The following is a 17,627-nucleotide window of genomic DNA, read 5'->3' as shown; positions in this document are numbered from 1 at the left end:
CTGAGACCTCCGACAATGGATGTATGTTGATGCTGTGGCAGCTGATTTCACGACAGGCTTTCCAGGGGCCAGAAAAACGGCTCCTCAAAAAACAATTATTCTAATTATATCGGAGTGTGACAGAGAAAAGGACTGTCAATCCTTTGAGGGGCAGAATCCATTTGGAAAGGTTAATTGCTGGCTCTTCTCTCTCCATTTTTACGTGCAGGTACTTTTATTATGGAAAATTACAGACAGAAAAGTGGAGAAACTGTGACAAACCCCAGGTTCCCATGACCCAGCTTCACCTATACTGATACAAGCCCGATCTCAACTCATCTATAAACCACCCTTGAAGCACATCCCCACAATGATCTCATTTTTCGCGTAAAGGCTGTGAGGGTCGGAATTCACTTCTGCTTCATCGGGGAGCTCTGGCCCAGGAACCCAGCGCAGGGCCCGGCACGGCCCCCTGCAGGTGCCTAACCTACGTCTATGAAACCGAAAATCCGCGTGCGCGGCGCCGGCCCGGCCTCCTCCGCTTCCTCCTCTTCCCGCACAGCGTGGGTCACCGCGGCTCCGAGCGCGCCTGACACCGCCCTGGCAGCCCCGGGTGATGCGCGAGTGAGTCTCAGCGCGCAAAGCCGCAGAGCGCGCCGGGGCGGAGCCTGCCACTTCCTCTTTCCCGGGCTGACTAACCCCCGGCGCCCTCCCCGCGCGCCCCGCCCCCGGGGGCGTGGCCACGCCCGAGGGGGCGGGGAAACCCCTCTCCGGCCTTATATGGGCAGCCACGTCACCGGCCTCGCACTCCACTTAAGACGCGGCGCTGCCGGCGGAATCCCCGGCTTCTGGGGCGGCGAGTGGCCGGGCCGGGCGCCGACAGTGCGGGGCGGGGAAGAAGGGTTGAGCGACCGTTCCGGCTCCGGCTCGAGGCTCGGTCGGTCGGCCGGCCGCAGCCCCGCGGGCCGCCCTCCTGTATCTCGCCGGCGGGCACCCTGGCCGTGGGCACCTGCGCGGCGCGGGGCCGCTGGGCGGCGACATGAAGGTCACGGCGCTCGATGGGCGCCAGCTGCACAAGATGCTCCGCAAAGAGGCGGCGGCGCGCTGCGTGGTGCTGGACTGCCGGCCCTACCTGGCCTTCGCCGCCTCCAGCGTGCGCGGCTCCCTCAATGTCAACCTTAACTCGGTGGTGCTGCGGCCGGCACGCGGCGGCGCGGTGTTGGCGCGCTACGTGCTGCCCGACGAGGCGGCCCGCGTCCGGCTGCTGCAGGAGGGCGGCGGCGGCGGCGTGGCGGCCGTGGTCGTGCTGGACCAGGGCAGCCGCCACTGGCAGAAGCTGCGCGAGAAGAGTGCCGCGCGTCGTGCTCACCTCGCTGCTCGCCTGCCTGCCCGCCGGCCCGCGGGTCTACTTCCTCAAAGGTGAGCGCGTCGGGGCCGCCGGTGCCCCGTCCTCTTCCCCCTCCCCTTTCCCCCTCCGGGCGGCTCCGGGGTCCCCTCCTGGCGCAGGGCGCCCTCCGCGGCCCTGGGACGCGGGAAGTCTCCACTTGCCCGAGTCTGCACACTGGGCTTCACGCGCGCCGGGGTGGGCACTGCCCGGGTTGGCGCTGCGCTCCCCTCCCCACCCGCGTTCCTCGAAAGCGCCCGACCGCTTGGCCGCCTTGGGTGGGCGAGGTGACTGCGCAACTGGGGGCGCTGCTGCTTGGCAGTTTGGGGGCTGGCGGCCCAGGTGCGGGCGCTGCCGGTCCCGCTGGGGCCAGGGCGCTGAGCCTTCCTGATAGACTGATCCGACGGAATCAGCAGGTCGCGACACCCCCCCCCCCGACCCCCCCATGAGCGTGGCGCCGCGGGATCCTCCTGCCTGGACAATTAACATACTTGAGGCTGAGTCTTCACCGACCCCTCTTGCCTTTTTGACCCCGGCGAGTCCCTCCCCTTCCTTTCCTTTTCATTTTATTGCTTTTAATTGTTTTCCTCCGGCCTTCCCCTTTCCTTTCCCCTCCCTTACCTTTCTCTAGTTTAATTTGGAGTTAACAGCCTCCCCACTGTTTTTTTACCCTCCCTCTCCCCGGCCTGGGATCCTCCTGGGTCCTGAGCCAAGCGGGGGTGGCTGGAGAGCCAGGACTTGGGATGGGTGCCGCTGGAGGGGATTCTGTTGCCTTTGGTTTGAGACCCCAGAAGCGGTGGCACCGGTCTGCCCGTTGCACCTGCTGGGGAGAGGACTTTGGGTGGGTGGTGAGCTAAACGCCAGAGCATCGGTTTCTGGTTTATTTCCTATGACCGTTCCCTCATGCCTTGTATTTGAGCCCTTTGTAACCTCAAACGTGTGGAAGCCCTGCCAACCCTGATGCTAGACGTTGAGATGTAACCGTGATGTGATTCAGAACTTACCTGCGGAGAGCTGAGAGTGAGGGCCTGGCTTTAAAACCTTGCAATTTGGGGAATTTCACACACCTCCAGGCCAGGAGATTCCTGAGGCCGGACAGCTCCCACCTCTGTTGGCACCTCTGGCAGACCGTCCCCTGTTGGTTCCCAGGGAGATGGCAAAGGCAGATGATAAACTTCCTTTTCCAGCCAGCTTCAGCCCCACCCGCACACCCCCCTCCATGATGGAGGGAAGCCCTACAAGATTGAAAAGGTTTCAGCATGGCTCCTGATTTCTCTTCCTGATGTGGTTTTTGTCTTTTGTTCTTAGCAGTGACTACAGGAAAAGCTTCCACCTCCCATTAGCATGAAAGAGAGGTTCCAGGAAACCCCTCCTGATCCCATCTCTGCCCCTGTCCCTCTCCAAGAGGGCCATCCTGACAGTTTAGGGGTTGTGGCCACAGGAAGTAGGCAGGTCTGTGACTTACATTTCAAGAAAATGAACGTTTAAAAATGTTTTTAATGAATGTAACATACATAAGTAAAACTTTGAACAGCACAAAGGCTGTGCAATGAACAATGGGTCTTCTGACACCCTTAGAATCCAGTTCCACTCCCAGAGACAACCATCAACTATTACTTGTTCATCTTTAAAGTTAATTTTGCACCAGTTTCTTTTTAAAATATAATGATTTTGTATATTTCCTGTCCTTCCCTCTTTCACACAACTAGATCTCGGGAGATTAGTTTGTATCAGAGCATTCATGTCTGGTTCACTTTTTTAACCAGTCCCTTGGTGATAGCCAATAGGTTGCTGCTAGCCTCATTATTTGAAACAGTGTAGTAGAGTATACTTTTATCCAAATGCTTCTGCAGGTGCGCTATCAGTAAATTTGGAGATTTGCAAGGTCAAAAGTTATGCCCATTTTAAATTTCAGTAAAAATTGGTTGATCCTTATAACACTACTAAAACTTAAGTTGTTGCCGAAGAAAATTTTTATTTCCTTACCTAACTCATGTCCATCTAAGTTCAGGTTTAATCTAGTGGCATCTCAGATCTCGGAGGGATAGTGCCTTTGGCATCCCTTCATCTCCCCCCAACCCCTAAAAAAACCCCCACATTCAGTCATGAGTTGGTGACCAAGTGGCCTTGTCGGTGCATATTTATATAGAGTGTCCATGCACTTGGCTCCACTCCCCTGGCAGTGTGATGGTGATAGAACACAGAATCACTCTGAAGAGAGTTGAAGCAGCCAAAAGAATTGCCAAGGCTCTCAAGTGAGGCAGCAGAGAGGAATGTTCTGTCTCTCCCCGCCTCTGATGGGAGTGGGTGAAAGACAGAGACCGTCTAATCTGGAGGACTCCTCCTGACCCCAGCTTGAGGAGGCAGGGCCCTGTTTATCTGTCCCCCAGTGACACTGAGACTCATTGTCTGCCTGTCTTATTTTGTCAACAGGCAGGCAGGACCCAGCCTACACCCGCACCTCCTTGCACCTCCTTTCGGTCCTCCTGGCAGCCACCTCTTAAGTCCTCTATTTAAAGCCAAGAGATGGGGTGGCCTGAAGGCTTCTTTTTCCCAAGCCTCATCCTGAAGTTTGGGAGGGCCTGGGCCACTCTTAATCCAGATTCCCGTCCCTGATCACTTCGTTTGTCTCCTGGAACCCAAAATGTTGAGGCACAGGCACAGGAAGTGATTTACTCACTTCCTCTTCCAAGGAAGCTCTGTGTCAGTGTAAGTCTGGCTTCTCTCTGCCCCCAGGAAAGAAGGGGGCCAGGGGCTAGGGTTGGGGGGAGGGGTACACTACGCCAGGAATACCTGCCTGGGTCCCCCTCCCGCATGGCCTCCTGTCTTCATGACCAGGAACATGGTCATTGTGGAGGACCAGAAGCTCATCAGGGGCGGCCCAACGGGCGATTTGTTGAAGGGGGCCAGGGCAGTTCCAGCAAGCTGAGAGGAAGCAGTAATGGCAAGATGACTCATTCAAGGAATTGGCTTTGGCTTTTGGGAGGGAGCTGGAGACTGCCATGTAATCCATTAACCATTCGTCCACCGCGGGGGTTTTAAAAAGCCACCACGTGCTCCACTGTGGGGCTCTCACAACAGGGAAAGACAGAAGAAAAAGGGAGGCTTCTGGAAAATACATGGCCTCAGGATGCGTAGTTTTAATTGATGATTTGACCCCCAAGTGAATTCTCTGGGCCAGAAGATGGCAGAAGCCGGTTTTTGGAGGCTCTAGGAATTGCCTTAGGTCCCTCTGGATTGGAAGCAAAGTGCTTCTTCCCCAAGCAAGGCCAGCCTGCTCACCCACCAGCCCCCAGCATGCTGAGACTTCCAGAGGCCAGGTTGTACTGGGTTCTTCCCCACTGAGTGTACTGGGCCTCAAAAGCCTTATCTGTATGTATACACTCGTATTCTGTGACTTGGTTAGAGGTACTTTTTTACTTTAAGCAACCCATTTGGAGAAGTTTAAAGGGGATATTAAGAATGTTTACAGAATCGTACCTGTCAGTACAGCAGTTTGAGGGCATGCGGGGAACAGAAAGTTCAGGAGGGAAGGGTAATAAGGAAATATAAAGGGAGGGTAGGTGTTAATCCAGGGGACAGTTTTGATTTATGGGGGCTGAGATTTAAGTTCAGAAGGCCCCATTCCTGCAGTTTGGTTTGGAAGGTAATAACCTAGATTGATTACTCTAAATTGGATCTATGGAGAGAATTGTCAGCAGTGTTCTTAGCACCTTAGGAGTGAGAAAGGCCAGCGCTGTTTTATTGCCCTGAGTTTAAACCTCATATTAACCCCCCCCCACTCCCTTATGAATGGAGGGGGTTTCCTCTATAATTCAGTTTAGAGCTGATGAGCTAGGGAAGAAACAGACCGGTTTTGGAGTCTCTTTCTTGAAAATTAATGAAATTCTGCATAATCACACCTGCATTTTAGATAAACAAGAGAGAAAATAGCTTTGGTTTTCTGGAGGGATTTGGTTAATATTTTCCAGATGTCGGATATATTTCCTTTTACAGTTTAAGCTGCTTCTGATAGACACAAAAAGTTAATCATTGCCTCTCTGACCTATAGCTTTTTAGAAGTGTGTGTGTGTGTGTGTGTGTGTGTGTGTGTGTGTGTGTGTAGACCCCATTTATATTCTATAAAGCTATTAGTTGGTTTGGCTCATTTTTTTATGTGACCAAAATCTATATTAGCCTTTTTTTTCTTTTTTAATTAATCCTCATCCAAGGATATTTTTCCATTGATTTTTAGGGAGAGTGGAAGTGAGAGGGAAAGACAGAGAGAAACATCGATGTGAAAGAAACACATCGATTGGTTGCCTCCTGCACGCGCCCCAACAAGGGCCTGGGCCAGAGAGGAGCCTACAACCGAGGTACGTGCCCTTGCCCGGAATCTAACCCGAGACCCTTTGGTCCATAGGCCAACATCTTATCCACTGAGCCAAACCAGCTAGGGCAGCCTAATATTTTTGACTGTTCCACACTCGGGGTATTGATTAGTTGTGGGCATTTTCTGACAGTCTGAGAAATCAATGCTTATGTCTGTTTGTCTTGTTTTTTCTTGTAGGGGGATATGAGACTTTCTACTCGGAATATCCTGATTGTTGCGTGGACGTAGAACCCACCTCCCAAGAGAAGGTTGAGACAGAGAGAGCCCTCATCAGCCAGTGTGGGAAACCAGTGCTCAGCATCAGCTACAGGCCAGCTCATGACCAGGTATGTGGAGTGGAAGTGCTGTCGCGGCTCCTGGCTCCCGTTCCTTCCTCGGCACCCTGACTCTTCTTCCTCTCCCTGCTCAGCGGCCCTGGTTGCTTGTTTTGCGGATCAGGGTTTTGGCAGAGCCCTCTAGCTTTAGAGAGCCTCTGTTGCTTGCCAACTTGAGTTTCCATCCAAGAGTAAACGGGCTCCCTTCCAGCAAACAAGCTGACAAGAGCAAACGAGCCACAGGATGCTTGACAGTTTCTGGAGAAAAGAGGAAGTGAACGATGTATTGTTATTAGTTGGCCTGGGAGGTGCAGAGAAGCTTCCAAATACTGGTTTAGGTTTCCCTGAAGATGTTCCAGAGCTGACTTTCAGGCTTCCTGTGTTGTTGTTCTTTGTAATTGTTCATGCTCTGCAGTTTCTGCACACCAGCCCAGTTAGTTAGTACCTGTCAAGGTGTGTCTTACTGGTATTTTAACTGAATGAGGTGGGAGTGGAGGGAAGTAGAAGGAGGGTTGTGGTGAAACTACAGTTTGGATGGCTAAGCAAGCAGGCTCATCTAAGGGTTTCTGATGCTTATAATTCCATAAATTCTGGAACCAGAGGAGATCAAGTCATACTAGAGGACTACGTGTTTTTATAAATGTGTGGGCTTTCTTTTTCCTTCAAAAATTGGGCTTGGTGACAACTCAATAAAGGAAGCATAAAGTAGAAAGGAGGAGGGTGAGGGAAAGGGAGGCAAGGACCTAAATCTGGCAGAAACCAGAGATCAAAACCCACCTTCCCAATTTTACAGAGGGAGAAACTTTCATGGCTGGTGAGGTGTAATGGATTTGCCAAAATCCTGCAGCTGGGTCCATGGCAGCACTAGACCCAGAACCCCCTTCTCCCCCTTCTCTTAACTCCCCTTTCTGGTTCTTTTCAGGGCCCAGTTCTGTTTCCCACACATCTTCTGGAAAAAGGTCCTTCCGATTTGGTGGGAGGGTCTTTTCAAAAATCCCCCCCCCCCCTCCAATTAAGAACATATCCAAAATCATAAAAAGGAAGATTTTAAATGCCGCCTAACCTGCCAGCTGCCTGCCATGAGCAAACTCTGCCCTGGGGATAAATTCCAAGTAAAGCCAGGTGACCTTTCCTTGGATGGGATCCTTGGTCAGGAAGCCTATTAGCTTGGTGTGGTGCCAGGGTTTTTATTTTGTTTGTTTTCCTTTATCAAAATACACTCTGGGATGAACCCTCAGCTTACAAGCCACGGGCATCCGGCTTAGCTAGATTTCTATTTTTGTTTTGTTGTTTGGGTTGTTTTTTTTATCCTTGTTTCTCAGAAAATGAAAGAGAAACAAGAACTTGCAGGATGTTGTAAAGGTGCCACAGACCTTTGGCCCACCGATGACTGGGGAGGCCCTGCTGTGTCTCCAGGTTCCTCTGGGGAACCCCCTAGCACTGCTTCCTAGAAGCCGGGCGAGGCCCTGTTAACCTTTGGGGTTTCTGTAGGCCCTTGGCCAACTCTTCCTCTTAACTCTAAACAAGAGTCAGAAAAGAAAAGAAAAACAGTTTCAGGGGTGTTGGGCTAAGCTCCATAAGAAATTGGATGGGATTCCGAGTCTGGTTGTCAGCGTTTTCCAGGCACTAAGGTGAGACTATAGGTACATCTAACTAAAGTGTTAAGCCCAGAGGGCAGCCACAATAAGTCCTAATAAAAATAGTCATTGTTACTATTAATACCTTTTGCAAAATCTTCTGTAACAATGATTTTCAACCTTTTTCATCTCGTGGCATTACATAAATTAATAAAATTCTGTGGCACACCAAAAAACATATTTTTTGCTGATCTGACAAAAAACATAGGTATAATTTTGATTGATTTACAAAATAATAATAATAATGTAATAATGGTAATTACCTACTTTTTTTTTTTCTCCAAAGTGACTTTTTAAAAAATCAGGTGCTTTATAAGGATTTCTGGTACCAAGAATTAACCAGTCAGATGCAACCTTATTATTCGATGTGACCAATATGATGCAATATGGCCTATATAGTTATGGTTCAAGACAGGGCGTGCACACCAGACGGCTATTGTGTTGGCTGTTGTCAATTTTTATGTGACAAGGGAAGACAGGTCAGTGCCCCTGACTAAATAGACAGGTATGGCATGTTTTAAAAATGCTTGTGCCACACCAGTTGAAAATCACTGCTCTAGAACTTTCTTCCAAGTGGCCAAACTGGTCTTTGCCTAAACACTTGACTTCCCAGGATAGAAAAGGCAAATACCACATGCAGGGTAGTGTGAGCATTGCCTGCTGCTGGCCCTCGTCCCGTGCTCCTTTTCCGAGTACGGGTCTGGCAGAGTTTCCATTCTGCTCTTGTTCCAGCACAGGAAATGGAAACACAGGAAGCGGATGGATGATGTGGAAAAGGCTCCCAAAGACAGCCACTGTCCCTCCAGCCCATTGTTTCCCTCTAAATCTCCAGGGAATCCCATTGTTCCAGCTACCGCTAACTTTTGTTTGTTTGTTTATACACTGAGGGTATTTATTTATGCACCCAGGAAGCTGGCCCCTAAACTTAAATATTCAGCACAGAGCCTTGTCCCTCCCAGCTGTGGATGGGTGCAAGAATGGGTCCTAGAGCCCTTGTCTGGGGCAGTGGAACCCAGGGACCAGGGTGGGGTGCTCCTGAGCCAGCAGTTGCCAACAGCAACAAAAGGAAGCAAGGAGATGGGATACCTGGAAATGTTAAGACTGCCAGGGTCTGACCAGCTATGAGTTCTTTTTAGCTTTGCCTTGGGGGTGGGGGGTGGGAGGGGGGGGGGGGCGGCGGGTAGGTTAGGTGATCTCTGGTTCCAGTGGAGTCCTCCTTAACTAGAAACCTGATATGTGGGTGGTCTCCCAAAAGAAAGAGGATATAAGCATCTCTTAACAAAACCTGCTGCTCCACATGAAGATGATCAGAGGTGGGGGAAGCCCCTCTCCTCTGCTCATGGCCTAACAGCTTTTCTTTATCTGAGGATTCTGGGTAGATAGTGACTTATTTTCACTTCTAAGAAGCAACTTTTTAGAGCGCCAGAGAGCGCATTTTAACATCTCTGGACCTAGCGGGTGCTGGTGCTGGTGGTAGTAGTGGTGAAGGGGGCAGAAGATGATTTGGGTGGTGAGCACACAGTGCAATATACTGATCTTGTAACATAGAAATGTGCACCTGAAACCTGTATGATCCTGTGAACCAATGTCACCCCAATAAATTTAATTGGAAAAAAAAATAAAAACAGTGTCCTGGGTTTAATGAAATACACTATACAAAACATCAGGACTGTAAGGGGCGGGGGGAGCTCGCCTAGTGAACCCTTTTCCATTTTATCTAGAAAGAAACCAAGGCTGCTCTCCAAGTTGAAGGGCTTGCGCTGGTGCTCTCAGGTCTGCTAGAACTTCAACACACATAGCTCCATCCCCCCCATCACACCCACCGCTTCTCATCCTCATTAGCACAGGAAGGCTGCTGGCACTTCCTACCTCCTCACTATGTGTAAGAAAATGAAAATCTTCACCATGTAGGCTTTGCCGTCACTGAGTCACCAGCAGTAATGGAGGGTTAGAGCGTCTGCCAGGATGGAGGCTTCACCCACACTCTTGGTTGAACGGCCTCGGCTCTGAACTCTCTCTACCTGGAAACCAGGAAGGGAACCTCCCACCTTAACACAAATAGGTCAGGGTTGTTTTGTTTCCTCTCCCAGGTGAGCAGGCTAATCCAATATTTCCTGCTTGTCCTTTGCCCCTGCTTCCAGGGCGGCCCAGTTGAAATCCTTCCGTTCCTCTACCTTGGAAGTGCCTACCATGCATCCAAGTGCGAGTTGCTCGCCAACCTGCACATCACGGCCCTGCTGAATGTCTCGCGGCGGACCTCCGAGGCCTGCATGAGCCACCTACACTACATATGGATCCCCGTGGAGGACAGCCACACGGCTGACATTAGCTCCCACTTTCAAGAAGCAATAGACTTCATTGGTAGGTTCAGCCATTCCCCTCTGCTGTTCTGGGCGCCTTGTAGGGACATAAGGCCTTGGATTTTGATGGACTCATGGCAGCTACCATCACGGAGAAGAAAAGTCTCTTCTATATGCAGTCATCGAGAGTTGGAGCCAAGACGAGAGACAGCCACCCAAAAGGCAGAGGGGCAGATTTGAGTTGCTATTAATAGGAGCTTTAATTTGCACGATAAATTAATATAATTTTATGGCAGTATTCAACTGCCGCCCTCGTTACGGTTTCTAGCTGGGCGGGAAGCACAGCGTGTCCGTGCGAAATCTCCACACAAGGGAAGCAGGGGCGAGAAAGAGTCATCCTCGCTGTGCCTTCTACGCAGGTTGGGATATTTTTAAATGCAAACAGAAGGATTGAGAGAGCACTACTTACGCACTAAGCCCCAAGGGCCCTGGCAGCTTTCCACAGTTTTTAACAAGCTTTGGGGGGCAATTTGTTTTGCATTTCCAGCTAATTTTGGATTAAAGATAGCACTTGACTCGAGCTCCATGCTTTGTGCACAGAAAAGTTGGCATCTTTTGCATCCTTTTTCTATTCTGTGAGTCAGTTACCCATTTTCTCTGCTGTGTAGGCCTGGTAGCCTCTGTTCCCTTGGGTCTTGGGTTTCCAGCTTCTCCATGTAGCTTGATTGTTCTCCCATTTGACATCTCTTTCCCCCATTCCTCCTCCTTGGAGGCTGGGTTGACTTTTTTTCTGTCTCAAATTTGCAAACCCCACTCTCCAACCTTATGGCCTTGCCTTCTAGGTTCCAGGGTCCTCCTTTCCCTTGAGCATGCATAGCGATTGCAGCTGAAATGTGATTTTCCTGTATCTTGTTTGGAAGGATCTTGGCGTGGGGGAGGGGAGGGGGAGAATGCAGGTGTCAGGCACAGCAGTAATTACTTAGTGTAGGTAGCAATTAAAGGGCCCCCCGCAGCCACATGATGGCCCCCTCTGCTCGTCACATATGATTTCTGCTTCATGTGAAACCATCCAGAAACTGACCAGAGGCAAAAGGCTAAGCCTGTCCCCTGAGCGACTCGGCTGAGATGGTTCCTTTGGAGTCTCAGAGAGGCAGCCTCAATGGTGGGTTCAGGGTGGGAAAGCCTTAACTTTTTCCCCCTGCCCCTGGGAATGCCTTGCCCTTCTCGGCCTGATAGCTACTCAGTGAGGTCATGAAATCCGCCCCCATCCATTTCTCAGAAGGCTCCCTCCCCATCCTGGGTGTGTATTGTGTCCGTTTGTATATACAAACATACACACCCACAACTATGAAAGCACAGGATGCTTGTCCCCAGTCTCCTTGCCCTGCTCGTGGAAGGAGAGACTGAGGCTGAGCCATGCCCTGACCCCTTCCAAGGGGAATGCCACAGGAGTGCCACGGGAAAGACAAGCCCCGAGGGGTAGAGTGGGATCCAGAAGACCTTCTGCTTTTTTTGGATGTGGTATTGGGCCAATTGAAAACTAGACTACAAGGAGGCCAACAAAGGAGCAAAGGAGAATGAGAGTCATGACCCTGTAATGCTAGGGACTTGGGGTCCCCTTTGAACTAATTTGCAGGTCTTTTTCCTTTTGAGTCAGAGACTGAATTGGGGGCACCTCTAATAAGCTACAGCGGGGTGTTCTTAGATGGGGAAACTCCAGGGTTCCTCTTTGACTCCTCAGAAATTTGATCTTTCAGGTCTTGCAGATTCATTTGCAAACTCCTTGAATTTGAGGAGGGAGGTGGGTGAGAGGGCTGATTTTTTTATTTGTCCTTCAAAATCTTAAATGTTTTTGCACACCATGGCTTTACATAGTGCCACGTACATCTAGCTTCCGGTGATGTAATTGTTTTTTTAGCAGCAAGAGAGGGACTTGAAAAGACTATATTTTTAGTGGTTTTTATTTTTCTTTGATGTGTATTTATGTTTAACCTTTGACCCATTCCCATATTTAACAGTTGTAGCTCTTTTGGGGGCAGGAGTGGAACAGAAGAGGAGGGCACCCTACCTTCCCTTTTGTCATATTGAGCTAAAGAATCCTAACTGATGGTGGTAGCTTTATAGCAATGACTCCCGTTGTTGTGCAAGGTGGAGTTTGCGAAAAGCCATTTCTATCCATCTAGTCAGCGTCACTTGGCCAGGGCTATAATTAGTGGCTCTGCACTGTATATTGTATGTTTGGTAGTGGGGACCCTGGGAGCTGAGCCAAGCATCCTGCCCTGGCATAGCCAGACAGGGTGCCTGGGAGGCCGGAAGGCGTCTACCAAGATGGGGGGGACTAGGTCATCACCATTACACTCAGGCCCTGAGAGGCAGGAATTGCTTCTCTAAGTCAGTCTTTGAACCTGGGACTCTCTCAGGAAAAAAATGTGCATACCTGATGAAAATTGGCTTGCAATTTCAAGGTTTTTCCAATGCCCTCTTGAAACCCATCCATGTTAGGGTGCCATCCTCAGGAAGGGATTACTCTAGGTCTAGAACCTTCAGTGGTAGAATCTGTGCAAGTATCCCAGGGCACTGGGAAGCAGCTCTAAGGATTGGAAAGGTCCTACATTGGGAAAGACATTGGTGGGGCCCCAGAAGCTCTGTCCTCACCAGTGGGGATTAAAGACTGGCAGAAGTCTGATGTAGGACGACAGCTGTTGCACAGTCATGATGGTTTGAGAGCTAGGTCACTTCTGTGTTTAATTCTTGTGTTTGGCATTGCCTTTGGGTTCTAATCCCAACTCAATCCCACTGTCTTTTCTTCCTTCCAGACTGTGTCAGGGAAAAGGGAGGCAAGGCCCTGGTCCACTGTGAGGCTGGGATCTCCCGTTCACCCACCATCTGCATGGCTTACCTCATGAAGACCAGGCAGTTTCGCCTAAAGGATGCCTTCGATTACATCAAGCAGAGGAGGAGTGTGGTCTCGCCCAACTTTGGCTTCATGGGCCAGCTCCTGCAGTATGAATCTGAGATCCTGCCTTCCATGCCCACCCCCCAGGTTCCCTCTTGCCAAGGGGAGGCAGCCAGCTCTTCCTTCAGAGCCCATTTGCAGACACTGAGCCCTGATGTTCAGGGTTCCTACTACACATTCCCTACCTCGGTGCTGGCGCCAGTGCCCACCCACTGGACGGTCTCAGAGCTCAGCAGGAGCGCCATGGCCACAGCCACATCCTGCTAAAACTGGATGGGAGAACCCGCCCAGCCCCAAGAACAACTGTGATTTTGTTTTTTAAACTGGTGGACATCTCATACCTGTGCAATACTGAAGACCCCCTCTGTTCCGCTGCTCCAGTGGGATAGTGAAGGGTCCCCAGGTTTGCAAACGAACTTCAGACTGACCTCGGGGTAGGTTCTCGGGACTGAAGGAAGGCCAAGCCATTATGAGAGCACAGCTTGTGCTGACTACTGTACTTCCAGATCCCCCTGCCCTTTCAGGACTGCCTAGTCCTGGCACCTCAAAGTTCGCCTTTTCATTTCAAGCGTAAGGCAACAAACACCTGCAGCAACATGGGAGAAAGCAGCTGCTAGACCTGGAGAAAAGGCAGTCAAGAAGCCAATTTATTCTGAAGGAAGCACAATTTCCACCTTACTTTTTGAACTTTGGCAGTCTCCGTGTCTGTCTCTGTTACTTCAGGGAATAAGCTGATCATCTAGTCAGGAAAGTAACCCTATAGGGTTTGTAGGGACCCCATATATATGCTGATTTGAACCCTCATATCTTCTTGAGATTCCCCCTTGGGTCCCACAGAGGCAGCTTGTTGAAGTAGCGAGATGTAGACACTTCTGAGTTGCCTTTTCACTGTGGGTTCTTCCCTGACTTTGAACTTTGGCATGACTCTTACTCATACTTGAACCTTTCTTGTTACACCTCTACTCAAAGCAACTCTTGTGTCATTTTAAAGAGAGTTCCTTAGACCATAGACCAAAAATCACCCATTTGAGGTGGTGGCGTGGGTGCCAGGAGAAAAGGGTACCTACTGTCTGGGTCAGTGTCATTGACACGGTCTTTTTCCCCAGCTTGCTGTCCTTATATGTGCTTGTCTCGTCTCTTGTGACACTTGTTTTTCCCTCCCCTACCCCTGGAGATTGTCTTCAAGATGTTGACTTCTAGGATTTGTAGATTTCGTAGTGTGGTACTACTTTATATTTTGTCTAGGTTATTTCTCCAGGGGAAAAGGCAATAATTTCCTAAAATCCATACAAATGTGAAGAAAAGCAGTATGTAATTGGTCGTCATTTTTTTATAGTGTTAAATAAAAATAGTAAAAAGAAAAACTTCTCTGTGTTGATGAATTGGGTTAAGGGAGGAATAAAAACATTTTGGGGGCAACGAGCCTGCCTCACTGGGTTGATTTCCAAAGAAACTCGAAGGTGATGGTGGATTGTAGCAATAGATGTGAGTCTGTGCATCCACTCACGAACTAGTGGTCGTAATACAGAATATGATGCTTTCCATTTGAGAGGCTTCCCTGAACTCACTTGCAAGAGAAGTCCTTGGGTGCATGCCACACGTGAGGAGATCAGCATGTCCACTCACTCTGGGCTCCTCACTTCCATGAGCCCACGCAAGGAATTTGACTTGAACCTCAGATTCTTCATCTATAAAATGAGCAAACAGAACTAGATGATCCCCAAAGTCTCTTAAAGCTTAAGACCCTGGATTCCAGCAAACCAGAGCGCCATGCTTGCAGTCGGCCTTCTTCTTCCAGTGCCTGGCACGTGGCAGACACTCAGAAAAGGTTGGGAAAATAGCCAAGGAATGGGGAAGCAAACTAGGTGAAGTTTCACCTCAAGTGCCTGCCTCCGCCTTTTTTACCCTTGGAACTAATTCTTCAGGTAATTTACTCAGGAGTGGGTTTAAACCCAAGGCTGCGTTGACTTGCCTTCTGAGTATTCCTCTGTATTAAACGTCTTCCCACAGCTGGCTATGCCAACTCTTTGGGGCCTGTTTCCTAAGAAGAGGGAACCAGGAACTGGCTGGAATTTATGCCATCCCAGTGAGCTGGTACCCCTAGATTCTGGAAGGCCCAACAAGGCCTCCCGCTCTCCCACAGGCACCGTGTCGGCGAATACCAAGATGGTGGGCAAGCCCAGGTAGCCCAGCTCTTTCTAAGCATCTCACTTCAAAGGCTTTGCTTGAGGCCTTGCTCTCCACATGTCTTTCCTTCCCAGTTTCCTTGGAAAGCCCTCAGGTAAGAATGCCACTCAGACTGTATTTCATCTGCATAGTCCACGCAGGGCTTCCATGGGAGGAAAGGGGGCTGAAGAACACTAGACAGGGAGGGGGAAGTCTTGGATTCCAGCCCTCACTCACCCCTAACTCCAGGGCATTGGAGCTTATCTCCAGCCTCTCCGGACCAAACTTCTCCAAGGCTTGGTCTAGCTGATGCCTGAGGTCCGGCCTCGTTTTCATATCTCTGAGCCTGTGCTCAGCCTTGGAACCTGTCCGGGAAGCCTGCCCATTGTTCGGGACTGTCCAGGAGCTGAGGGGCGGCAGGGGCCTCAGGCTGGGAGAGCCAGGGAGGGGGAAGCTGGGTGCAGGCTGGGGTGATGTGCTACGCCACATCCCACTTGCTGACATTTGCTTTATTGCATTAGAGTCTTTCTCTGAAGGGTGAGTAAGTCCTCTAAATCAGGCCTGGGAGGATTACTCATAAGCCAGTGAGTCACTGGAGGGTAAGCCAAGTGAAGCCCCACAGCTGGGGATGGCTCTGTAGCTCTCATGCCCTTCACAGCCTCCCCATTAATTACAGCTCCATTTTGGCCAACAGCAACTTTACACTGGCCTCCAGTGCTGGATGGGGAATTTAAGTTGGTGTTTTCCCAGTTTCTTCATCCCCAGTTTGGAAGAAACACCTCTCTTGGCCTCTAGCAACCTTTCAGGTAGAGATGTGTCCGGGAGAATAGAGACGTTAGTTCCCCCCGATTGTTTCCCTCTCAGGTCCACCCTTGCTCCTGAACTGGGCCTAACAGGGGTGAGCAATGTATGAGCAGCCACACATCCAGGTGCTGGCCTGAGCCCTGTGTACCATGGTCTCTTTTGTGTGAGGACTGGGAAAAATGCCCCATCTCAATACCCTGAAAGGCTGTATGCATCTGAATTGTTGGTGGTTTATCTTCTGAACACCATAAAGCTCATGACTGCCCTTTTCCCTCCTTGCTCAGGCCACTAGGCAACTCAGAACCAAAATTTTAGCCTACCTCTGGCAATTTTTAAAAATACATTTTTTATTGACTTCACATAGGAAGGAGAGAGAGAGAGAGAGAGAGAGAGAGAGAGAGAGAGAGAGAGAGAGAAACATCAATGATGAGAGAGAATCATTGATCGGCTATCTCCTGCATCCCCAGTTTGGGCATGTGACCTGATGGGGAATCGAACTGTGACCTCCTGGTTCATGGGTTGATGCTCAAACACTGAACTACATCAGCCTGACTTATAGGACCTTATAACTTAAGGTTATATCTTAAACTTCACTCTTCAACCAAATAATCCCTGGTCCTTCACATCTCAATTCAAACTTCACTTCTCCAGGGAAGCCCTCCAGATGCCCAGGCTAGGTTAGATGTCCCAGTTCTATCTGTCATAGTTCCCTACCTATATCTTTTCTGCATATTCACCAAACCTTAAAAAGTATTCATTTACCTCTGATTATTGTATCAATGTTCATCTCCAGACTAGAAATATCAGGAGAGCAGAGATTACATGGCATTTCAAGAGGGACCCATCTGATTTATAGTAGGTGTTCAAACTAGTGTGTTTACAGATTGGGCAATGAAGGGGTTGAGACTATGTTATATGAAGAAGAGTTGGGAAAGGTAGTGATGTTTGGCCTGGAGGGGAGAGCCAGTGATGTGTCTAACTGAAGTCACATAGTGTCTAGGAACTTCAGCTGGATTTTCAAAAACCCAAGTTTGCATTCTGTCTCTGCTACTTGCTAGCTGTGTGGACATGGACAAAGTACTGCATTTCCCTAAACCTTGAAGTTATTATCCATAAAAGGGGAATACTAATTGAATCTACCTTGTGGGTACAATTTTTTAAGAGTAAATGTTATGAGAAATAATTGTCTGGTATGAAGTTAAAGACATAACAAGTCCTCAATGAATAGCGGTCATGATTATTAATTACAATAATTGCAGCAGTGAACTACCCACTGTTGTGAAGGTTTGGCAAGCAGAACTGAGGTTTCTATCAGAAAGGCTGTGATGGAGAGGATTCAAGCCTCAGGGCCTTTGCACGCACCCTTCCCTCTGCCCCATCCCTCCCTTCTTCACCTGCTCATGTATGGGCCTCCTCAGTACCTCACTCCGATTTCACTTCCTCAGGAAAGCCTTCTGAGATTTCAGGATTCTATATTAAATGTTCTCCTGGCACCTATGCCTTCCCTTCAGAACAATATCAAAGTGGGAATTAATGATACTCATAATTCTTATTGATTGATTTTTAGAGATAGAGGGAGGGAGGGAGGGAGAGAGAGAGAGAGAGAGAGAGAGAGAGAGAGAGAGAGAGAGAGATGAGATTAGTTTGTTGTTCTACTTATTTGTGCATTCATTGGTTGAGTCTTGTATGTGCCCTACCTGGGGATTGAACTGCAA

At 49.6% G+C, this 17,627-nt stretch overlaps 1 protein-coding gene across 1 annotated transcript; it reads left to right on the top strand.

The window, feature by feature from the left end:
• The first annotated feature begins 793 nt into the window (after positions 1 to 793).
• DUSP5 (dual specificity phosphatase 5) lies at positions 794 to 14,271 on the top strand. Its single transcript, XM_036336036.1, is given in 5 exon segments — positions 794 to 1,332; positions 1,334 to 1,398; positions 5,913 to 6,061; positions 9,828 to 10,047; positions 12,803 to 14,271. Coding segments are annotated over 5 exon segments (1,155 nt in total). The 5' UTR covers positions 794 to 1,018; the 3' UTR covers positions 13,210 to 14,271.
• The last annotated feature ends 3,356 nt before the right edge of the window (positions 14,272 to 17,627 follow it).

This window comes from Myotis myotis, unplaced genomic scaffold, assembly GCF_014108235.1.
Source record: "Myotis myotis isolate mMyoMyo1 unplaced genomic scaffold, mMyoMyo1.p scaffold_m19_p_15, whole genome shotgun sequence".
Taxonomy (NCBI): Eukaryota; Metazoa; Chordata; class Mammalia; order Chiroptera; family Vespertilionidae; genus Myotis; species Myotis myotis.
The sequence above is the reverse complement of the archived record's forward strand: the minus strand, read 5'-3'. Positions and strand labels throughout refer to the sequence as shown.